The 22,742-nt window shown below is 40.3% G+C and overlaps 1 protein-coding gene across 4 annotated transcripts; it reads left to right on the plus strand.

Annotated features, from left to right (window-relative positions):
* Positions 1 to 1,462: 1,462 nt before the first annotated feature.
* aclya (ATP citrate lyase a) lies at positions 1,463 to 22,458 on the plus strand. 4 transcript variants are annotated; one of them, XM_039825451.1, is made up of 29 exons: positions 1,463 to 1,607; positions 3,472 to 3,530; positions 3,770 to 3,949; positions 5,738 to 5,860; positions 7,561 to 7,623; positions 7,777 to 7,967; positions 11,915 to 11,994; positions 12,576 to 12,706; positions 13,406 to 13,524; positions 14,102 to 14,238; positions 14,519 to 14,580; positions 14,676 to 14,793; positions 14,916 to 15,070; positions 16,149 to 16,242; positions 16,722 to 16,863; positions 17,006 to 17,174; positions 17,261 to 17,365; positions 17,460 to 17,656; positions 17,734 to 17,815; positions 17,896 to 18,006; positions 18,109 to 18,236; positions 18,367 to 18,460; positions 18,948 to 19,102; positions 19,202 to 19,352; positions 19,437 to 19,580; positions 19,762 to 19,875; positions 19,989 to 20,071; positions 20,798 to 20,874; positions 20,980 to 22,458. In XM_039825451.1, exons 3-29 carry the CDS (start codon positions 3,791 to 3,793, stop codon positions 21,072 to 21,074), a joined length of 3,279 nt encoding a protein of 1,092 aa, XP_039681385.1. In that variant the 5' UTR covers positions 1,463 to 1,607; positions 3,472 to 3,530; positions 3,770 to 3,790; the 3' UTR covers positions 21,075 to 22,458. The 4 variants fall into 4 exon arrangements, with proteins under 4 accessions (XP_039681385.1, XP_039681383.1, XP_039681387.1 ...); XM_039825449.1 differs by lacking the exon at positions 3,472 to 3,530; XM_039825452.1 differs by lacking the exons at positions 1,463 to 1,607; positions 3,472 to 3,530 and adding an exon at positions 2,132 to 2,154.
* Positions 22,459 to 22,742: the final 284 nt, after the last annotated feature.

A 22,742-nucleotide genomic window follows, 5' to 3' on the forward strand; every position in this document is an offset into this window, starting at 1 on the left:
GCCAAAAAATAACTGGTGATGGAGCAAGTGCTCATCTGTAATATCCACACTCAATTTCTGACCCATCACACCTCTTATTTAATCGGGATAGCATCCACAAATTTTATCATACTGCATGTGTGCTTTACATAATAGTTATAATTCTTGTCAGGTTACATTTACATCTTATGAGTGACAGCCACAGTTCCAACACAATCTACAACAAATACCGCTCCTGCTGTCTGGAAAGACACAAAAGGGTTAGACATTTTATACTACAGTTCATATAAAAACTAGTGGGAGAAGTACACGGAAGTAGAGTATTTCAGAATTTGAAAAAGTACAAAAGTATTAGCATCAAAATATATTTAAACTTTAAACAGTAAAATTACTCATCTTGTGTATTGTACTAGACAGCTTGTGAATTTCACCAAAGGATTAATAAAGTCCTTTCTTCTTTTTGGTCCAACGTACACCCACAGCCCTGTCAGATGAACTCATGTACCCCTTCATCAATTCCCAATTGTGTTCCAAACGTAAAACACTATTCATTATACAAAAGTGGATATAGTTAATTTTTCACACAATTGAACTGTCAATATTTAGGTTGGTTTGGCCAGAAATCGTACTACAGTACTACTTCTACTTGGATTGAAGCTGGATAGATGTTTCAACCATTTATCCATTACTTTTAGCTTGCTGTTGGAACTATTTAGTCTGTACTTTTGTCTAGCCCTTTCAGCTGCCTATGCAATATGTTTAGCTGTATATTTGTATGATGTATTCATTACCACCTGATTTAAAAAAAAAAATTAAAATCCTAATCTCTATTTTTCTTTTAAATTTGTTGGGCTGCTCCACAATCTTTCTAAATACCCGCTGGCAACAGCAGAAGTATCACCTGAGGCACCCCTGGTTAGGAATTACTGAATTAACTGATCGTGTTCCAAATTTAAAAAGGGACATAAGTGCGTTTACTCTCCACATAAACTAAAAATAGCTGGTATTGGTTTAGATTAGTTTTAGGTTAAGGACATGTAAAAGACCATGAACTGGTGCTCTACAGTCACCTCAAAGTGCAGGTCAACTGGTCCGTACTCGATGGTTGTGTGCAATATGAAGTGATTCACTCATTGGCTGCTGTTTTCTCCATAAGTTGTGTGTGTGTGTGTGTGTGTGTGTGTGTGTGTGTGTGTGTGTGTGTGTGTGTGTGTGTGTGTGTGTGTGTAATCAAACATGAAGTTTGTGGAAAATTCTTGTGCTTTTGATCAAACATAATAGCAACATTGGTGGAAATAATATATAATATATATAAAATACGTTGTCTTATTTGCCCATAAGAATGACAGTATTTGCCCCTCTGTGTTCGTGTGCTTCCCACCTCTTAATTTCCATATTTCCCAGTGTCCCTGAAGGCAACAATAGAGCATGGTGTGGAAAGAACCAATCAGAAGCAAGGAAACATCAGCCAAGCCTATCGGCAGATGGGCTATGAAGACAAAACTCCCAGGAAGCTCTCCGCCGGCACCTCTGCTCTCCACAGTCTGTAAGAGGGAAGCAACATTGCCGAGAAAATTCACATACACAACCGCAAAAAAACTTCTAGAACCGCCAAAGGAAGAAAAAAGGTAAATTATTTATTGTTTTTAAAATAAGCAAATACTTTTTTTTACTGTGTCCCCTAAAACTCTCCCTGTTTCTTTCTGTCTCTCTCTGAGAAAACATGTAAAACAAGTCGAACTGCTTAACGAGAACGTTAGTCAACCAACGTTAACGTTACACCTGCACTCCTGCTACATCGTAATGGTCAAGTTTAATAATATAATATAATAACAAAGATTTCTTGAAATGGTGACGTGGATATTTGCCAAACAAATGCATTGCTGTCTCCGGTTGGTAAATGAATGAGCACTTGGCTGAAACCTTTCTCTCTATATGACCCAATCCCTTTGCAACGTCCTGTAGGTTTTGTGTTGGTCGGAAGTGTTCAAGTTAAAAGGGAATATCAATTCTTTGGGAATATGAAGCTACAACTTTCATCTTTTTTACCTAACTGACCATCCATCACCCCATATTTTTTTTTAGATGTAATGGTGCGTCATCATCATCATCATCATCATCATCAGTTATCTGTTATTGCTGATGTGAAGCAGTGATATGTAATACCTCTGACAGGTCAGTTGTACAGAGAATTTGGATGATATATGGAACCTGAGCTTTGGATAATGTTCGCCTGGCCTGGAACCAGCGCCGTGGTGACTCAGGGACGATGATCACTAGTGTGAAAGGTCCATGACAGTCCCATTAATCCATTTAAGAAATTGCTGCCAGGGCAGCAGTGTTGAGGAGGGAGTCCTATTTGAGCCAACATCAGGGCTTTCAGCTTCATGAACCACGTAGAAAATGTAGAGTTTGCTTTGATTTAGGAGAGATGGTATTTACTATCAGATATACATTTTATAATAGCATTGCAGTAAGTTTAAATTTTCCAGTACATTCAAATCTAAACACTTTGAAGCAGGTCAAAAGCTGCATTTCTGCAGGATGTACAGTATATTCGTGCTGATCAGACAAGGCAACAATGAGTAGCCAGATTTTAGGGTGGGAGTTTAATTTGAAAAATGTAAAAAGAGAACGACAAACATCAGGGATAGGTTCAGTGAAGTAGCATTCTTACCGGCTGCACCATATCTTTGCAAGTGATGTAGTTCTAAATTACAACATAACTGATTTTCCAGTTTTTCTTGATCTTGGTCAAGTGATTGAAGAAAAATGATTCCATGTTGCGTCTTATGTGTCTCCTCTAGAAAGATAATAGAGCCTCTGTACTGTATATAGGCAGAAAATAGCTGTAAAGATTTATTCACGTTTTGTTTTATATGATTATTTATATGAAAGTTCTCATAGGTGGAATTAACCTTTTACAGGGCTTTGTTCTGATACTAATAGTAGCTGTATTGGTGTGTCCTCGTAAGGAGAAATTATTGAATATCACTGTTTTTAAAATTCATCCCTGATGTTCTGTTGTGAGCTGTGCGTGTTGGTCCTGTTGGAGATGACCTAATTGAGTGACGCATGTGGCCAAAGTGTAAAGGTCACAACTCCTCCCTTTTGCAGTAAAATTTATGGATGCTATTATTACATGATATTTTTATTGAATGTCTTGATTTACTTCTGGCACATTCTTACACTCACGTGTTCACGAGTTCATGCACTGCAAAAACAATTTCTTGGCTATGCTTAGGGTTATGGTTAGGGTTAACCCTGTCTACCTAATTATTCATATCAGACCATCAACCTTCTGTAGATTATTTGCAGTTGTAAACTGGTGGTGAGAGTCCAGTTACTACACTATGCACACTCTCTGCTGTAGGAACCTGATTGTTCGAGTGGCAAATAAGTGCTCGTTACCTTATTAGTGTGCAGGTCAAACAAAATGAGGCTAATCGTGTTGGATTTAGCTTCATTGGCTTCACTGTCTGTGTCTTGCAGGGTTCAGCAGACTAAAAAACTCTGACTGCAAAAGGACAGAAGGCCTGAATCTGCAGTTAGTATGTAATCAGATTTGTATAGCAGTCTCTCTTAATTCTGTGCAGTGCATTATGCCAGGCAGTTCATGGACAATACAAATTACAATGCTGTCTTTCACCTGGCTACCAGACCATTTCTTGACTGTTCTGACAGCAGAGGATGCCAAACATGGTGTTTTTGTTTTCTCTATCATCCATCTCACTGCTCATCTGTGTATCCCTCAATCCATCTCTCTCTGTCTGTCTACCCCTCCTCTTAGGCTAGTCTAACCTAAGCAGTCATGTCGGCCAAAGCCATCTCCGAGCAGACGGGAAAGGAGTTCCTCTACAAGCACATCTGCACATCGGCAGCTGTTCAGAACAGATTCCACTATGCCAACGTGACTGCCGAGACCGACTTTGACCGACTGGCGCAAGATCACCCGTGGCTGCTCACACAGGTGAGCAGTGCGGTCATGACAAAATTAGATTTAAAAGAATAAGATGTTCTTAAGCTTTGTTATATCACAAATGTATAGCCCATAAATGCCTAAAGCGCAATCCTCCTTAAGGTTGTGGAAAATCATCTCCTCTTTATTGAGAAAATGACTTAGGTTGGCAGCAGTGAACAGTGATCTCTTGGCGATCTCTTGTTAGCTGATGTCTCAGACAGCAGAGCGATCCAGCAGCTATGTTACATTCTTGGTAGAAAGTAAGCTTAAATGCAGAAGAGAACATGGCGGAAAAATGCTCTTTTCTCTTCCATTCCTTATTGGTAAACAGATCAATTCTCACTCGCTCTGTCAACAGGGAGGTCGGAGTTCAGCTAGGGACCGATTTCTTGCACAAATACTTCTCCGGGTGCAGGACAGTCGCATCGCCCTGCTTTCAGATCAACTCTCACTGTTCTTCATAGCGAAGCACTAGCAGATAGACGGGCTGTAATAGAAGTTAATTGAATAACTTCATGACTCATCTTGAAGGAGAAGATGACATTCTCCTCCTGTGTCTCCCTCCTGGCTGAAGGTTTTTATCTGGGAGGTACGAGGATGGGGATGGGGATGGGGATGGGGTGGGCAGATACATGGAGATATGTGCTGCGGTAGAATTGATTAGGAAATTGCATTAACTTCCACCCTCGGCCCTCTCTTTCTTTGCTCACTGGCGAGCACCCAGATACTAATGGGTCCGCTGTCATAAATCATTCTCTTTATCTGCCTTGCAAGAGACGAAGCAGGCTCAGTCAGTGGGGGTTGGATGTAATTTTGTGTTTGCATCAGACGGGAGAGATTCCTACTTAAATAACATTCTTCTCAACTTTCAGGTGATAAATATCGTTTGTGAATCTGAGATTTGCTGATGAACCCAGATATCTCTGAATGATAACGTCACAAAATCAGTAAATATCTGCTGTCACATGTTGGAAACAAAATGAACAAAATTAAGTTTTGTGTCAATAAAATTTTTCAAATGCAGTTATCAAACACATTTCCATGCTGGAGTCCTATTTCTGTGATGATGCAACTAACAATCTTTTTTTTCTTTAATCTGCCTTCTTATTGTTTTGATTAATTGCTGAATCAGTTGCACCATAAATTGTCAAAAAACAGTAAAACCTGCCCATCACACAATTTCCTGAAGCCAAAGTTGACACCTTCACATTGCTTGTTTTGTCGGGACAAGAGTCCAAAACACTAGGTTGACTATAATAGAAAACTAGCAAACGAACATTCACATATGATAATTGCACCTGACGAATTTCGGGTATTTTTGTTGGAAAAATACATGGAACAATTAATCTTTAATCAAAATTGTTGCAGATTGATTTTGTAATCTTGATCAATCTTAATTGACTAATCGTTTTAGCTCAAGTTGAATCTAAAGAAAGCAGTGAATGGCCAATGTGGAATGTCATCAACAGATTTTTACATTTTAATAATGGTTTGAGTTAATTACCATGTTACTTTCAACAAATAAATATTCTGTCATGATGTGAATGCAACAGAGCAACTTTAGAAATCATCTCTATAAACACCTTTTAGTTTTTTCCAGATTTACTCCCTTAAAATATATTTTATTCAGAGCACAGATCTGCAATCTCACTGAAACACATGACATAAAATGCACTGTAGACTCTCTGCACAGCTTTTAAAAAATAAAACTATCAGTTAGATGCCTTTCAGTTAAGGCTAAATGTCGGTCCCTTTTGGTCCTGCTAAAATGTACCATTATTTATCTTCCTCCTCCAGAGGCTGGTGGTGAAGCCGGACCAGCTGATCAAGAGGCGAGGGAAGCTGGGCCTGGTCGGCGTCAACCTGGACCTGAACGGCGTCAGAGAGTGGCTGAAGTCCCGCTTCATGAAAGAGACAACCGTACGTCATCCACCCTCTCCGCTGGTTCTCAGCCGATGGCCTTCACCCACCCCTTCTACACCCCTTCGATCAATATTATCCCAGAGCTTTATTCAGACCTTCCTTCTGTTGCCCTTTCCTTCACCCCCCCTTCCCTGTTCTGCACTGATGCATTTGGTTTGTGTGTTTTGTTTTGCCTGATGTGTGTTTCCCTGAACAACTGCCCAGATTGCTGAGGGGTTCAGTATCAGTCCGCCGGTACTAAATCAGTCCAGTCAGCTGAAGCGCTAGCCTAGTGGATATACAGTCAGTCCATGTATCCAGTCAGTATAACCATGATACATAGATACATCACTGTGCCACTGAGATGCTGCTTTGCCTCATAAACCAAGAAGCAAGTTACGGAGAGACTAGGATGGTTCATAAAGCATTGAGTGTCAGCGTGTGTGTTGCAGCACTGAGAATGCGTAGATGTAGCTCTTCACAGATGAGATGAAACTGACAGCTGCTGCTGCTGGCAGTATATAGGAATACATGAGGCTACAGCTGTATTGCTGGCAGTGTTTCAGCTTGTATGGTATCTAGAAAAGAGTTAAGTAATTATGCAGATAAATTACCATGTTGTGGACAGACATTGTATAGTATTTATTTATTTTATCTCTGGTGTCTTGAAATGTGTAAGGTGCATTAAAGTATGAATCTGTAACCTAATGCAACCATCTTGGTCTTATGATGGGTTAGAAAACTGAATTCTAGCGTGTTTCCACTTGCATAGAAGTGTCTTACCTGACTGCTTATTACTGCTAGTCTACTTCTTGTTTTGTTTAGCTGGCCTCTGAACTTATCTTAGAGAAATCATCAGAGTAGTTCTGTTTAGAGGAAGTCAGACTAGATACCAGCAGCTGTGAATAACTTCAGCCACTTTCCATTTCCTTTTCACTTCCTTTCTTTCCATGTGTTATTCACAGGTTGCTCAATGCTATTCTGTGCTGCAGTTGCCCGTAATGCTTCACTTTATTAAATGAGCATTTCAAATTTTGTATAATCATGTTACCATACAGTAAGTGGTTCAGTTAAATCATTCTTACACAAATTGCATTCACAACATGAATGGCTTTTCTTTTTTTCCTCTTTGAGGCAGTAATGGAGGTGTCAGTTCATCTATCTGAATTGGCTTGAGCCCTTGTGGGTTTTTCAATCATATAGGCTTTCTTTTTTTCACCCGTCACCAATATACTTTTTATTTCCACACTTCAAAATGGCAAATCCCTCTCTGCGCTTTTTATTATTTTCTTCTGTTCTCTCCGGCTGGCTGCTCTCAGCTGGTCCCTGGTTACTTTATGCCTGATGGCCTTTAACAGAGGAACGATGACAGCCTCACCAAATGAGCTATGGCTGTGTTAGCGGGGCTTTGCAGAGAGTAATACATGACATTTTCTTTCTCCTGCTTCTCAACCTGTCTCCTTATTTTCTTTTGAAACGGTAATTGACTTGCATATTTAATCATTTGGATTTAATATACATTTTGTCCCCTCCTCCCACCAGTCCATGAAAGAATGTCTGAAAATATGTGTTGGGACTGATTCATTAATATGGAAACGCCCACAATCTATAGACCCGTCAGATCCTGTAATGTCTTTTTTTAACCCATGGGAGTTAATGCTAATACATTGTCTACTTAGCATTTAATTTCTTAAGGTAATTATTTTGTTGATCCTCAGGTGGGAAAAGCCAAGGGTGTTCTCAAGAACTTCCTCATCGAGCCATTTGTCCCCCATAAGCAGGTAAAGCACTCGTTACAAATCTACTGTCTCATCATGCCTTATTTATACTTCACCACTACTACAAGGAGACTCTAGAAGCAGTGATAATACAAAATATCTTGTAAAGAAACATTGTAACTGACATCTGTGTCATTTTAACGCCCCATTGTTCAGGAGGAGGAGTTCTACGTGTGCATTTACGCCACCCGCGAGGGTGACTATGTGCTGTTTCACCATGAGGGAGGGGTGGATGTGGGAGATGTGGATGCCAAGGCGAAAAAGCTGCTAATTGGGGTGGATGAAAAGATCAGTGAAGACTCTGTGAAGAAAGAGCTGCTGACTCACGTCCCAAAAGACAAGAAAGGGTGAGTTAGAAAAAAAAAAAAACGTATTTGTAGCGCATTTTGTAACTTTAGCTTTGTGTCAGTGACAGAGAGTAAAAAATGCTGGGAGTGGACACAATATTGACAATATAATACATGTAGAATCAAATGCAATACAACCGATTTAAGTCTGTGTTAGAGATGTATTTATTCAACACTGGCAATTTTCGGTGCTTTTGTTTGTGTTGCTTGCATATGCTAAGGTGGAGATCGCCCACTTTAAAAAATAATAATGAACAGAGTCTAATACATCAAAATCAGGTTCTAGAGTTAAACCAAGAGCTTTGTGATAATGTTCCCAATTGAAATTACATTTCATAAGCTTAATATTAAATAGAATGATCTTCTTTTTTTTATATTGATTGATTGCACCTGGTGCATTTTTGGCTTTTGTAGAACTTTGATACCCATGCAGAAAGCATGTCTTATTACATGTCAGTGTATATTCATACACCCAAAATTAGCTGTTCAATGTTGAAGTTCATATGTGCAAGCTGTTTAGATGCATGATTTCCATCTCAAACTGATTATCAAATGACAAATAAAAGGTATTTTATTTTGAAGCATTAACTCTGTGCTCTCACAACAAAAGCACAAGATGCACTTCAATACCAATGTATTTAGGTAGCTCAACACTAAACTACTGGTATTAAAAAGATCCAAAAAAAGGCCAGAAAATAAGAGGGTCATACAAATGAAGTGAGAGAAAGCACTTTGATATTGGGAGTAAATGTGGGGGGAGCAGGTGGAGATGGGCGGAGGATTTCCATTAGACAAATGACTCTCCTCTGCTTCGCCTTGCTTCGTACAGCCTCCACCCCCAGCCTTTTTTTAACACTACAGCCACATTCAGAGCACGTCCGTTTATTTTGATGGGTGCGATACAGTGGCTCACCCCCTCCTATCTATCTCAACCGGCAGTCCTCTGGAGATGGCAGATTCTGGCCAGACTCGCTGTCTTGGCTGACATTGAAGAAGCTGCCCCAGAAATCACTCTGCCAACCCCAGTTCACCCCATACACTTTTCTCCTCGCACTTTGGATTAAAAACAAAAGTGGCACTTGGCCAGTTTTCCTGCCCTCCAATCAAAAGCAGACACAGTAAGCTGAGTCACTCAGGGATTTGGTCATAGTTTTCCCCCACAGGCCAGTCAGAGTCCTGACAACAAGCTGACATGGTTACAAAGGATCAGAGCTGCCGGCACACTTGACAGGCAGGAGAGCAAAATACTGCCTCCCCCCCACCTCCTCCAGCAACCCCCTCTCCTCACTGCTCTGTTTTGACATGTTAAGGAAGAAGTAAATTAGATTTTTCCTTCTCTAATGCAGCTAATTTACAGGTGGACTGTTTCCTGTCCAGTTCAACCTTAACAATATGTCAATGATATTGCCTGTAGTTTGTCATGGTTTGAATTATGTGGAAATTAGATGATATATGTATATCTAATATAATTACTAGTATATAATAATGTATGATGGCCATGTCATTTCTTTTTTAAATCACCAGGCATATGTACAGGAACATTGTATTCCATAGCCCAGTATTAAAGTGCTCATATTATGCTCATTTTCTGTTTCATAATTGTATTTAGAGGTTGTACCAGAATAGGTTTTCATGATTTAACAAAAAACACCATATTTTTGTTGTACTGCACATTGCTGCAGCTTCTCTTTTCACCCTGTGTGTTGAGCTCTCTGTTTTAGCTACAGAGTGAGGCATCTCACTTCTGTTCCATCTTTGCGCAGTACCTAGGTAAGGACTACTAGGCTCGTTGGAGATGAGACAGGTCTGCGCAGAATCGATCACCGGCGCATGCCGGTTACATTTGTGTCCAACTTGATCCCGACTTGCTCTGACGTCATGCACACGTCGGCAACGATAACCTCACAAGGCGGCCGCAGGTTTGAGACGCAGGCAGCGCAATTGCTTTTCACCGACTGCAAGACCCAGGCGGACCCAGGGCATGATGGGAAACGCCTGGCTCTCAGCTGATCTAACAGCTGATTGGTTCAGAATGACTCAACATGGTGACGTTTTATATAAACTTTTTATAGTTTATATAGAGGGATTTTAATTGCTATTTGTCTGATTTAAAGGCTTATTCTGTACAGAACACATGTTGTGTGGGTGATAGTTATGTTTAGAATTCAGAGGATTTAGAATTTATTTATTTTGATTAGGACAATGCACATTAATCAACATTTCTGTAAATGCGCCAGTGTTAGCCAGTTGGCTAATTTTCAACTGTAGTCCTAGTTACCTAGAATGAGAGAGACTAAATCCGTTCAGATTACAGATCAGTATGTTGTGTATTAACATCAGCACCAGATCGCAGGTAGAGCATTTTGACAGCTACTCTGTCTTCATAAAACAGCTGGAGACTGTGTGTGTGTGTACAAGCTGACATATGGGTCTGATAACATTTTATTTAAGTCGGAATCGGACCTAACATGATTTGAGTGTTTCTGTGACTTCCAGTTCAGCCTGAAGGCTGCTGGAAACGGCTGCAAACTGTCCGACTTTACAGGCGAGGCGCAGTTCATCTCGAACGAGCCTAGAAGCAGAGTATGAGGGCATACCACTCTAGCAGCTATGCGAGCATTATAACATGTGTTACAAAGTGACGCACGTTTGTCACAGAAGTAAAGGCTGGACTACAATAGAGCTGTTTGAAGCAGTTTGTGAACAGTGTTTTCTGTTGAAGATGGTAAGTCCCTTTGGGGTGGACTTTGGGCTTTTTCACTTTTGTAAACCTATAACTTAGCAGCTTGGTGGCCCAATGGTTAGCACTGTGGCCTCACAGCAAGAAGGTTCTGGGCTCCGGGCCTTTCTGTGTGGAGTTTGCATGTTCTCCATGTTTGCATGGGTTTCGATCCGGCCGTCTCGGGTTCCCCCCCATCCAAAACATGTACGGCCCGACGTTTTCGGCGGCCCGCGGCACGGGCCGCTCAGATCTCGAGTTGGTCCCTGGGCGCTGCTCCCTTGAGGGATGGGTTAAATGCAGAGAATGAATTTCGCTACATGTATGTGTATGTGACAACAAAGTACCTTACAAAAAAAGATATATAACACAATAAAGGAAAGGGAAGAGCCAAAAAGCATAATATGAGCACTTTAAAGAATTAAGAATGAAATGCCTTCAACTTTACTCTGTTGGTGTTCTGGGAAATCAGGTTTGCAGATCACTGATCTAAAACATATAAGCAATATAAAAATATACACATTTCAGAATTGTATATATATATATATATATATATATATATATATATATATATATATATATATATATATATATATATATATATATATATACACACATACACACATACACACACACACACACACACACACACACACACACGTATATATACTATTTGTACAGTTTGCTTTGGAGCTCTTTACAATGCTGTGAATATTTAGCAAGTTAGAAGATGATTAAATGGCCATTTATGCATTCAGTTAACTATTAATGTGACAGTGATCCTACACCTTAAGGGCTGCATCTAATCTAATTATGTAGTCATAGTCAATCTACAAATTATTTTTGTGATTAATCAATTGTTTTGTCCACAAAATTTAAAAAAATAGTGACAAAATGCATATTACAATTTCCAGAGCCGTTTTGTCTGACCAACAGCCCAAAACCTAAAGCTATTCAATTCCTCACAAGAGACGCAGAATATATTCCCATTTAGGAAGCCATTAACAACAAATTTTTGGTACTTTGGCTTGCAAAGTGACTTATATGAATAGTGACATAGTTACAAATTGATTTTCTGTTGTTCGATTAATCAACTAATTATTTTAGCTGTAACGTGACAATAACTCCTTTTATATTGTAACCGTCATGTTTTACATCCACCGTCAATTCTGGTGCTGCAGCAACAGACCCAAAGAGGTTTCATGTGTTGAATGTTGTCTCTCTGCAGGGTCCTGGCCAGCTTCATTGTTGGGCTCTTCAACCTGTATGAGGACCTGTTCTTCACATACCTGGAGATCAATCCACTAGGTAGGTTGTTTTTTGTTTGTTTGTTTGCTTTTCTTAAATCCCTAGTACATTGATGTTTTATGTCTTAACGAGCAATCACGATGGCATACCCATTTTATTCCAACGCAGATTCATAAATATGTTATCAGATTATGAAATTGGAAAGGGAACATCAAAATGAAATCGGAGATGAAAACATCAATAATAAAACCTCATCTTAAAACCAAGAGGCAGAAGTTTATTCTGCCCCATTTTTTTTACATTGAGGGAGGAAACCATTAAATAATTCATGCACTTCCTGTCTGATGAAGGCAGCGTGTATTTATAATGGAGTAATTGGGCACGAGTATGCCTTCTGGCAGCTGTTTTTGTTGATGTAGCAGGGCTGCTGAGACCGGCTGTCCCTGCTTTGATTTCATACAACATCCTCCCCATCTACTCTTTCCTTCCACCTCCTGCAGGTACAGCAGGAAGGTTGTGGTCACCTGCGCCCAAGTACGGTCCTCCCAGGCTAACATAATGAAACTCAGTGGGTGGGTGTTTGTAAACCTTGTAGGAGGATAGATTGCAACACTTGTTTTTTCTTCTCCCTTTTCTCTCAGTGGTCACAAAAGATGGAGTTTACGTGCTGGACATGGCAGCCAAGATCGATGCCACAGCTGACTATATCTGCAAGGCCAAGTGGGGTGACGTTGAGTTCCCTCCACCCTTCGGCAGGGAGGCCTATCCTGAGGTGAGGGAGGAATGGAAAGACAGATCTAGCAATCCACCAGATTCCAATCTGTCAGCATTACATAGCTCCAAAGAGGGGAAAAAGCTCAATATGTTGATGTCATTTACTATACTGTAATGAGATGCTTTGTGAGAAAAGAGTTTGTGTGGTGATTTTTCTGATTTTCTTTTAAAACTCCTCAGTGTCTAAATCACCTGCACGACAGAGCTCAATAATATGTATACAGGACTTTTTTGTCTATGTTTGGCTGATGCGGGTAGGAGCTGGTTTGAGATGTACTGTCTGTGTACCAGACGGGCTGGTCTAATTGGTTGCTGTGAGTCTAGAGTGGAGATGAGGGACAGCGGGTGCCTTTGATTGGGAGCTTTTTTTTACTCTCAGCCACCAGCTGTGGCCCTGACAGTCACAAACAACCGCTAATGCACATCACATCCACTCTCACTCTTAACATTTCTACAATATTTCCAACTAATAGCTCTTTAAAAATCAATGTGAGCACAGGAAATAAATTGTGGCCAAATGGAGAGGTGCTTGTGCAAGTCCTGCTCTAATTAAGGCTGCGCACACACACACACACACACACACACACACACACACACACACACACACACACACACACACACTCACACACCTGCTTCTGTAGCATTCATATAACCTGTCTCTCGCCTCTTCATTGACTGTTTTCTTTCACTTTTGCAGGAGGCCTACATTGCCGACCTTGATGCCAAGAGTGGTGCCAGCCTCAAACTGACCCTGCTCAACCCCCGAGGCAGGATCTGGACCATGGTGGCAGGAGGAGGTGCCTCAGTGGTGTACAGGTACCCAGTCACAGTGCCAGATCAGGACTACATAAAGCAAAGCCTGAATAAATAAGATGCCAGTAGCCATGGATCTAAAAATAATTCAATTGTATGTTTTCTTCTGGCTGCTTAAATTGTCCCCTGACTTTATCCTCATTACATGATTACACTACGCATAACTGAATTTAGCTTTAGGAGTGTATGCCAGTAATGCAGTAGTGAGACTGATGGTGCAGCAGCTCAGACTCATGCCTGTTCAGCTGACTGCTAAATTGGATTCTTAGATGTTGACATTTTAGTGAGAGTCTGGAGAAATGAGCAGTGTCGTCTGTCGGAGGTGTAAAGCGTGACATGTACATCAGCCATGACTAATTATTTCCTCTGGGCACACTTAAGTTGTTGTGTCTGTTTGCAGTGCAGTATTAATTCAGAGCAGATGAAAAAAAGTGCATTTAGTGTTTAATGCAAGTTAAGACGCTGATTCGTTTTCATTTTTCTTAAAATATTGGTATGACTGTCCCAGCATAGAAGACACACAGATGTTGTTGCTGTTGCTTTTTCCTCTGTGTGGGTGACTAATATAAAACTCTCCTAGTGACACAATCTGTGACCTGGGTGGTGTCAACGAGCTGGCCAATTATGGGGAGTATTCAGGAGCACCAAGCGAACAGCAGACCTATGACTACGCCAAGACTATTCTGTCTCTGATGACCAGAGAAAAGCACCCTGATGGTAGGAAAACAGCTCTGTCAAAACTTTCTTTGTACTCAAAGTGGTCTTTTATTTATTTTAATATATAATATTTTATATATATATATATATATATATATATATATATATATATATATTAATATATATATATATATATTACTATATATATATTACTATATATATATATAATTACTATATATATATATATTACTATATATATATATATATTACTATATATATATATATATATATATATATATATATATATATAAAAATATGTTTCTTTAATAATGTTTTCCAGGAAAGGTTTTGATCATTGGGGGAAGCATCGCAAACTTCACAAATGTTGCAGCAACATTTAAGGTAAAGTATCGCCCTGCCTTTTTTTTTATGTAGTAGCCTTAATATTACTTACTCAATATCAAGTTATTTACTGAGCAGATCCTTGTCTTTGCTAGGGGATTGTTCGGGCCATCAGAGACTATCAGGTGCCACTGAAGGAGCATGAGGTCACCATATTTGTCCGTCGTGGAGGCCCCAACTACCAGGAAGGTCTCAGAGTAATGGGAGAAGTCGGTATGTTGTATGATGTACTTTACACTGATTTATATTTATCTTATTTCGAGTGCATTTTTATCTGCAAGCAACTGCTGATTTTCATACACCACACTTAATTTGCTTCTGCCTGCTCTCCTCAGGCAAGACAACTGGGATCCCCATCCATGTCTTTGGCACAGAAACTCACATGACTGCCATTGTTGGCATGGCACTGGGCCACCGGCCAATCCCCAACCAGCCTCCTGTTGCAGCCCACACTGCCAACTTTCTTCTCAACTCCAGTGGCAGCACATCGGTATGACACACACTGACTCCACGGAGACGAATAGGCTGTCATGATGTGGTGTCGGCTCACTGTGCAGTGAATTTACATTATCAACTCCACCAATAGTGCTGTGCAGTTTAGTGACAGAGTGAGCAGAAGACTTGCATGCCACAGCCTCTGTTTCAGTTACTGTCTTGTCCTTTTAGTGAACCGGGTTGTCAGAAGCCCAATGGCTCTTTTGTATAAGAGCATTGCAGAGCATTGTGGGCTACTCTCACTCAAATACTAGCGTGGCCGCAGTCGGTAATGCACCGCAGCTGCCCCGAGGCAGCCATTAGGCTTTCAGAAAAAGTGAGTGTGTGCCTGCACATGTGTGCACATACATGCATTTATTTGCTTCAAATGAAGAGGTAAATATAAAAATGATATGGACAAATTAAACATATAATAGTATAATGTAACATTGTTCAGATAAAGTAAGACTATTACAAAAGTCATAAACCAAAAGTATGTATTATTTATTATGAAATTATATGACCACATTTTGTTAAAGCTTTTGTTTAAGAATTGAATGAAAGTTTCCACTCTAAAGCTTAAAGCACTTAACATCTAGTTGCTCATCCTAAGCTCTACTTGTGTGGCCGATGGCATGACAAATCAAGAACACTAAGACTCACTGTGTAACTTGTATGCAGGTATTGTCTTATAAAATAACCTGAAGGTTTGAGGCTACCCTGCTCTTTCAAGCTTATATAAACAGGGTTCGTACAAAGTCTTGAAAGTTTGGAAATGCTTAAGGTTAAAGTTAGGAATATGCTTGACTTTAAATATACTCCTTGAAAAATGCTTGATTTTCAATATAATCTGGTGTTCCATCTACATAATCACTCATGTAAACCAAAACATTTTTTTAAATGAAAAAAGTCAAACTGCCTGAATTGTACTCTTATGAAGCTGTACAACCCTGTATAAAGGACTAGTTTTGCCAGTTTTTACAGTTAAAGCATATCATTTTCTCAACAGAGCTGTCCTCATTAGCACGCACACCTTTGTGCATAACAGAATAAAAAATAAAAAAAATAGATGAATCTTCTTTTTTCATTTCCAGACCCCAGTATCCAGCAGAACTGCTTCTTTCTCTGAAAACAGAGCCAGACTTGAGGGCTCACCAGCCAAGAAGGTCAAAGCTGGAGCTCCCATTGGTAAAAAAAAAAAACACACACACACACACACACACACACATATTGCACTGGGACATCTTTGTACTGTGAATGCTAAGGCTTTGATGTGTTTTCATGCATGGGTCCACCGCAGGGCAGTGTGATAGGTGCAGACCTTGTGATGATACATGGTTGAGTTTAGGTATTATAGCTCCCCCTTTGGACAGCAGGAGGACTCTGCAATCCAAACTCATTAAATTGGAAGTTCATTGTATTGATATATAGGATTTATACAGACACATACACACCTAATCCAAAGCTCAACATGTCTTTATTGTTTGTTGTAATTATGTTTAAAAAAAAAGAAAGAAGAAGCTTAATGGTGCTGAACCAGTTTTTCTGTCTACTTTATTGATCTTATTGATGCCCGAAAAGGCCTCATGGACCTCTGTTAATCCTCATGTCAGTGGTGTCATAATTATTATTTTTAACTTCATCCAGTGTCTTTCCTTCCCCTGTAGCTAAGGCAACTAACCTCTTCAGCAAACACACCAAGTCTATAGTGTGGGGTATGCAGACTCGGGCAGTACAGGGCATGCTGGACTTTGACTATGTCTGCTCCAGAGATGAGCCATCTGTCGCAGCCATGGTCTACCCGTTCACGTAAGTGTGCTCTGTCCTTTTGTTTGCGTTTACTTTGTTCTGATGTCATTGCTCTTAATTCATAATAATTAATTTAATGTAATAAGAAAACGGTGTCCTTTCACTGTTTGACAAATGTCTTTTCTGTATGGCTGCCTTTCAGTGGAGACCACAAACAGAAGTACTATTGGGGCCATAAAGAGATCCTCATCCCCGTCTATAAGAACATGAGTGACGCCATGAAGAAGCACCCAGATGTGGACGTGCTCATCAACTTTGCCTCTTTGCGTTCAGCCTTTGATAGCACCATGGAGACCATGCAGTACCCACAGGTATAACGCACCATCATCCTGCACCATCTGCAAGGTACTTAACAGCTGAGGAATAAAGTTGAGCCTTTCTATTCATTTGCTTTCAGATTCACACCATTGCCATCATTGCTGAGGGAATCCCTGAAGCCCATACCAGGAAGATCATCAAGGTTGCAGATGAGAAGGGTGTTACAATCATTGGACCAGCAACCGTTAGTCTTGCTTCACTTCTCATTAGATTTATAGCGATTTGACTGTTCTTTTATCTGAGCAAACCAGCAACTCTCTGTGTCTGTTTTTGTCCAGGTTGGAGGAATTAAGCCAGGCTGTTTTAAGATCGGGAACACAGGAGGCATGCTGGATAACATCCTTGCCTCCAAGCTCTATCGCCCAGGCAGTGTGGCCTACGTGTCCCGCTCAGGTGGCATGTCCAATGAACTCAACAACATAATCTCGCGCACCACTGACGGTGTTTTTGAGGGTGTGGCCATTGGTGGGGACAGGTATGTAACTGTCTTTTATCTGCAGTATGTAAGCATGTGGGTTTGAATTCGCCTTTTAATTTTGGTCATTCCTGCAGATACCCAGGCTCTGTGTTCACTGACCATGTGCTGCGCTACCAAGACACTCCTGGAGTAAAAATGATTGTTGTATTGGGAGAGGTGAGGAACAAATCTACACACACTGGTGCCTGCAGCTTTATTGATTTGCTACATCCTGAATCTGTCTCTGCCTTCCACAGATTGGAGGCACAGAGGAGTACAAGATCTGCGAGGCTATCACACAGGGCAGGATCACAAAGCCAGTGGTTTGCTGGTGTATTGGCACCTGTGCTACCATGTTCTCCTCCGAGGTGAGAGGGCAGGTGTGGAGTCTGGTGCATTGCACAGTGAGAGATTTTTAATAAAATGTCTGACCCATGTTGCACCTTTTGTCCCCCCCCCACCCCCCCCAGGTTCAGTTCGGCCATGCAGGAGCTTGTGCCAGCCAGGCCTCTGAGACCGCAGTGGCTAAGAACATGGCTCTGAAGGAGGCTGGAGCCTTCGTCCCTAAGAGCTTTGATGAGCTGGGAGAGATCATCAAGTCAGTGCACATTGTCATATTCATTCCTTCAATTCAACATGCTCCTATAAATATATGTTGTAAATATATATAATGACAAAAAAATTATTCTTTTATAATGATTCCTGAGTCTTCTGTGTTATCCATGCAGTTCTGTTTATGATGACCTTGTTGCCAAAGGAGTTATTCAGCCAGCTGAAGAGATGCCTCCTCCCACTGTCCCGATGGATTACTCTTGGGCACGAGTGAGTAAGCCTGTGAACAGTTTGAATCAAGCTCCTGGCTATCAGATGAAGGCAAAACAAAGCTAAAACAAATTATATTGTTTTAAAACTAGACCGATGGATCGCAGCAAATATATGCAGTAAAGTTGAGTTTTTCGATATGGAAAAAATCTAATATCACAATATTTTTGTCCAAATACATCAATATCAATATTGCGGTGATATTTTAGGGTTGACTCTTGGTGCTTTCACAAAATATTTTCACAATGATAGTTTTGATAAATAATCAGTAATATGAATATAATTACTAAGCAGGTAAAGGCAAATGATAAAACAGATATTTACATCACTTTTACTTTAATGCAGCCTTTAAAAACAGTTCTTCACAGCATATCACGATTTGCGATATCCAAAATTTAAGACGATATCTAGCCTCGTATGTCAATGTCGATATAATATTGATTGGCCAGCCCTTCAGTAAAGTTTTTCCTTTTTTCTTGCCCTGCAGGAGCTGGGTCTGATCCGTAAGCCTGCTTCCTTCATGACCAGCATCTGTGACGAGCGGGGTCAGGAGCTCATCTACGCAGGCATGCCCATCACTGAGGTCTTCAAGTCGGAAATAGGCCTGGGAGGAACTCTAGGGCTTCTCTGGTTCCAGAGGAGGTCAGCCTTTAAACCTCTTAACCCAGGAGTTGTACTAAACAAAATCGTGAGAAATCCTTGTACCACATAAACATTGTTTTTTACCCCTTTTGCGTGCAGGTTGCCGAGGTATGCCTGCCAGTTTATTGAGATGTGCCTGATGGTGACCGCTGATCATGGCCCTGCTGTTTCCGGCGCCCACAACACAATTGTCTGTGCTCGAGCTGGCAAAGATCTCATCTCCAGCCTCACCTCCGGCCTTCTCACCATTGTAAGACACTTAGCCTGTGAATTATCTACTTGGATTTACTGACCTGCAAAAGTCCACCATGAGCATGTGTTTTTCCTTTTCCAGGGTGACCGCTTTGGAGGTGCTCTGGATGCTGCAGCAAAGCAGTTCAGCAAGGCTTTTGACAGCAGCATGCTGCCCATGGAGTTTGTCAACAAGATGAAGAAGGATGGCAAGCTGATCATGGGCATTGGACACAGAGTCAAGTCGGTGAGTACCATGGATTTTCAGTACGTGTGTATCCAGTGCGGACAGCAGCAGAATGATCTTTTAAATCAGAGTTATTATTGAATAATACAGAGAACATGGCTGTACTACACTGCTAAAAATATACTGTAAAGGACAAATACTAGAGATAGAGGAAAATCAGATTGATTGAATGCTTCCCCAGATTAACAATCCAGACATGAGAGTCCAGATCTTGAAGGACTTTGTGAAGCAGCACTTCCCCTCCACCCAGCTGCTGGACTACGCTCTAGATGTAGAGAAGATTACCACATCCAAAGTAAGATTTATCACTTCATCCTGTCATTCACAGCCTTTTAGTAAACCGTGATGTGCTCCATTTTTTAAATTACATGATCCTCTTTTCCCGGTGTGTCGATTTTGTTGTATTAGAAACCCAATTTGATCCTGAATGTGGACGGCTTCATTGGTGTGGCCTTTGTGGATTTGCTCAGGACTTGTGGTGGCTTTACACGGTGAGCCAATAAATACTGTCAATCTTTACAATGTCTTTATACAGTTTACACCTTGTTTCTCACAGATCTTTACTATATTTAAGACAAAATAGAGAAACAGGCATTCAAGTTACAGTTCTATGGTGAAGCCATGTAGCAGGAGAATGGAGATCCAAGGCTGTTTGACAACTCAGATCTTTGTTTTCATGCTTCTATTTCATAATGCCTTGCAGTAATTTAGAGCCAAATGTACATAAGTGTAGTCATTTATACATTAATATAATAAATTGGTGGGATGAAATACTACCATGAATCATTGTATTTGTCCATACTAAAAACGACCACTTAATGCCAAAATTGCTATAAATCACCTGCACTTCACTCATTGTCAATATGTCTGAGTTTAGGTACAATATAAGTAGTATAAAGCCTGTTTGATGGTTCTGCGGAGGCTCCACGCAGAGCTTTCGCCGTAGCCTACGTAAGAGGCCTGATGTTTATATTTGTGCACAGAACCAAGAAATTAGTTGGGAAATGCAATGCTACCCAGCCACGGCCGAGCGCCGTGTTTTCGAGAGGTGCACCTCAGGCTACGGCGTAGGGTCCGGCGTAGACACAGAGGGCTCTGCGGGGGTACGCCGTCGATTCGACGCAGAAACATAAAACAGCCTTAAGGCCTACACTGTGTGCAGCCATCTTTTTAAATTCATCAACTCTTATCCTTGTTGTCCATCATGCCCACCACAGGGATGAAGCTGATGAGTTTGTGGAAATTGGAGCTCTGAATGGCATCTTTGTCCTGGGACGTAGCATGGGATTTATTGGTGAGTCATTTCTGTGTGCTGACACACTGCTACGGTAACATATGCAAGATTGAAAACACTTCTACCTTGTATGACAATCAATCCTTCGTCTTCGTATCTCCTCAGGACACTACCTGGACCAGAAGAGGCTGAAGCAGGGTCTGTATCGCCACCCCTGGGATGACATCTCCTATGTGCTCCCAGAACATATGTCCATGTAATCAGAGGGACTAAACCAGAGAGTGTCAGCCTTCAATCCCCTCACCCCAGCCGTCAATTCCTCACACAACAAAACTGTGATCTGTCACCCGGAAGCAGTGGCGCAATATAGGGAACGTGTTACTATTAATATAGCTGTAAATTGCAAATATTAAAAAGAAAAAGAGAATGTTTTTAGTTTTGGAAAGCTGTCAGTGCTGCAGTTCTGTGAATTTAAGTAAAATGTGGTCAACTGTGAAGCTCCAGTAAAACAACGTTGGGGTCTGACTGAGGGAGATTTGAAGATGAATTGGATGAGGTACAGGTGAGGGAGTAAAAGTGAATTATTCAACAACTGACCACCACCACTCTTATGGCTAGTGAAGTACTGTTATTTATCCCAAACATATATCCTTGTATTAACCTAGCATGTATCACAGACTATTGTGTCTCTGTGCAGCTCTCTTCATTGTGCCACTTGAGAATCATGAGCTTGCTACAAGGAGTGAACATGTAGTGCAATAATGCCTATAATATGAGAACATACTGTAGATCAGAGCTTTATTTATGTATAGGTGTATTAATAGTGGAAATTAAATGGTACAAGAATGTTATAGTTTTGATTATATTTAATGCTTTTGATACACAAGTGATTGAAGTCTGCTTACTGTGGCAAAAGGGACCATTTTATGAGTAATTCCTGACAGGTGCTGCTGTCCCCAGGAAATATTCTCTCTCAGCTAGTGGAAAGCTTTTTTTGAATGAATGCACTAATCCCATAACAATAACATGAATTAGTATTACAATATTTCTGTATCAGCACTATAAGATGGGAAATAATTTTAGCAGTTAAATGCAATGATATTTAATATCTTAACATATTTTTTCACATGAATGTCTAAATGTGTATTGTGAATTTTCAGTCTGTTAGACTAGGGATTTTAAAGTTCATTACATGCCCAATATTTAACATGTTGCTCCATCTATTTTTATTTGAATAAAACCATGTATGAGACAGACAGTATAAGTCTCACCTTAGGAAATGTGACACCCCTTTCAGATTGCTATATTTGTATCCAGTGGACAGTAACTTTATTTAGACAATCTGTTCATAATCATTAGACTCCAAGTGCAGGACAAAACTCTCTTCTTTAATTTTCTTTGAAGTAAAAGAAAATGATACATTTTCCCCACAATTTGAGGTCCAGAAGAAACTGTGTGGCAACCATTATTAGTGTCATCTATTATGTGAATGTTACAAAAATAGAGAAGTTCTCCAGACAACCAGAAACCTTACCAGTGTTGTTGCAATGCTTATTACTCAATGTGAACTGAACGTGCCTCTGTACTGATTTGTTGTATGTCGACAACTGTGTAATTGAGTAAAATAAAATGTAATTAATGTTATACAATCTGTGCAGAGTTATCTTTTAAATATATAGTCAACATCTGCCTATATTTAATTGTTTAATTGCTATGTCAGGGTTAGGTTAATTATTTTATTTCCCTTTTGAGATCTACAACTCTGCACACCCTTTATCAATTTAGACTCACTCCACCTGTTTAAAGGTAAACCTGCTTTATGCAAACTTTATGAAGTGTAAAAGTGCAGTAGAATCTGCAACCATGCAGAACTATAAATGTATCTTGCCATTTTAATGCGGTGTAATACCATGATAATGTTTGCATTC

The sequence above is a fragment of the Perca fluviatilis genome, chromosome 15 (genome assembly GCF_010015445.1).
Source record: "Perca fluviatilis chromosome 15, GENO_Pfluv_1.0, whole genome shotgun sequence".
NCBI classification, from domain to species: domain Eukaryota; kingdom Metazoa; phylum Chordata; class Actinopteri; order Perciformes; family Percidae; genus Perca; species Perca fluviatilis.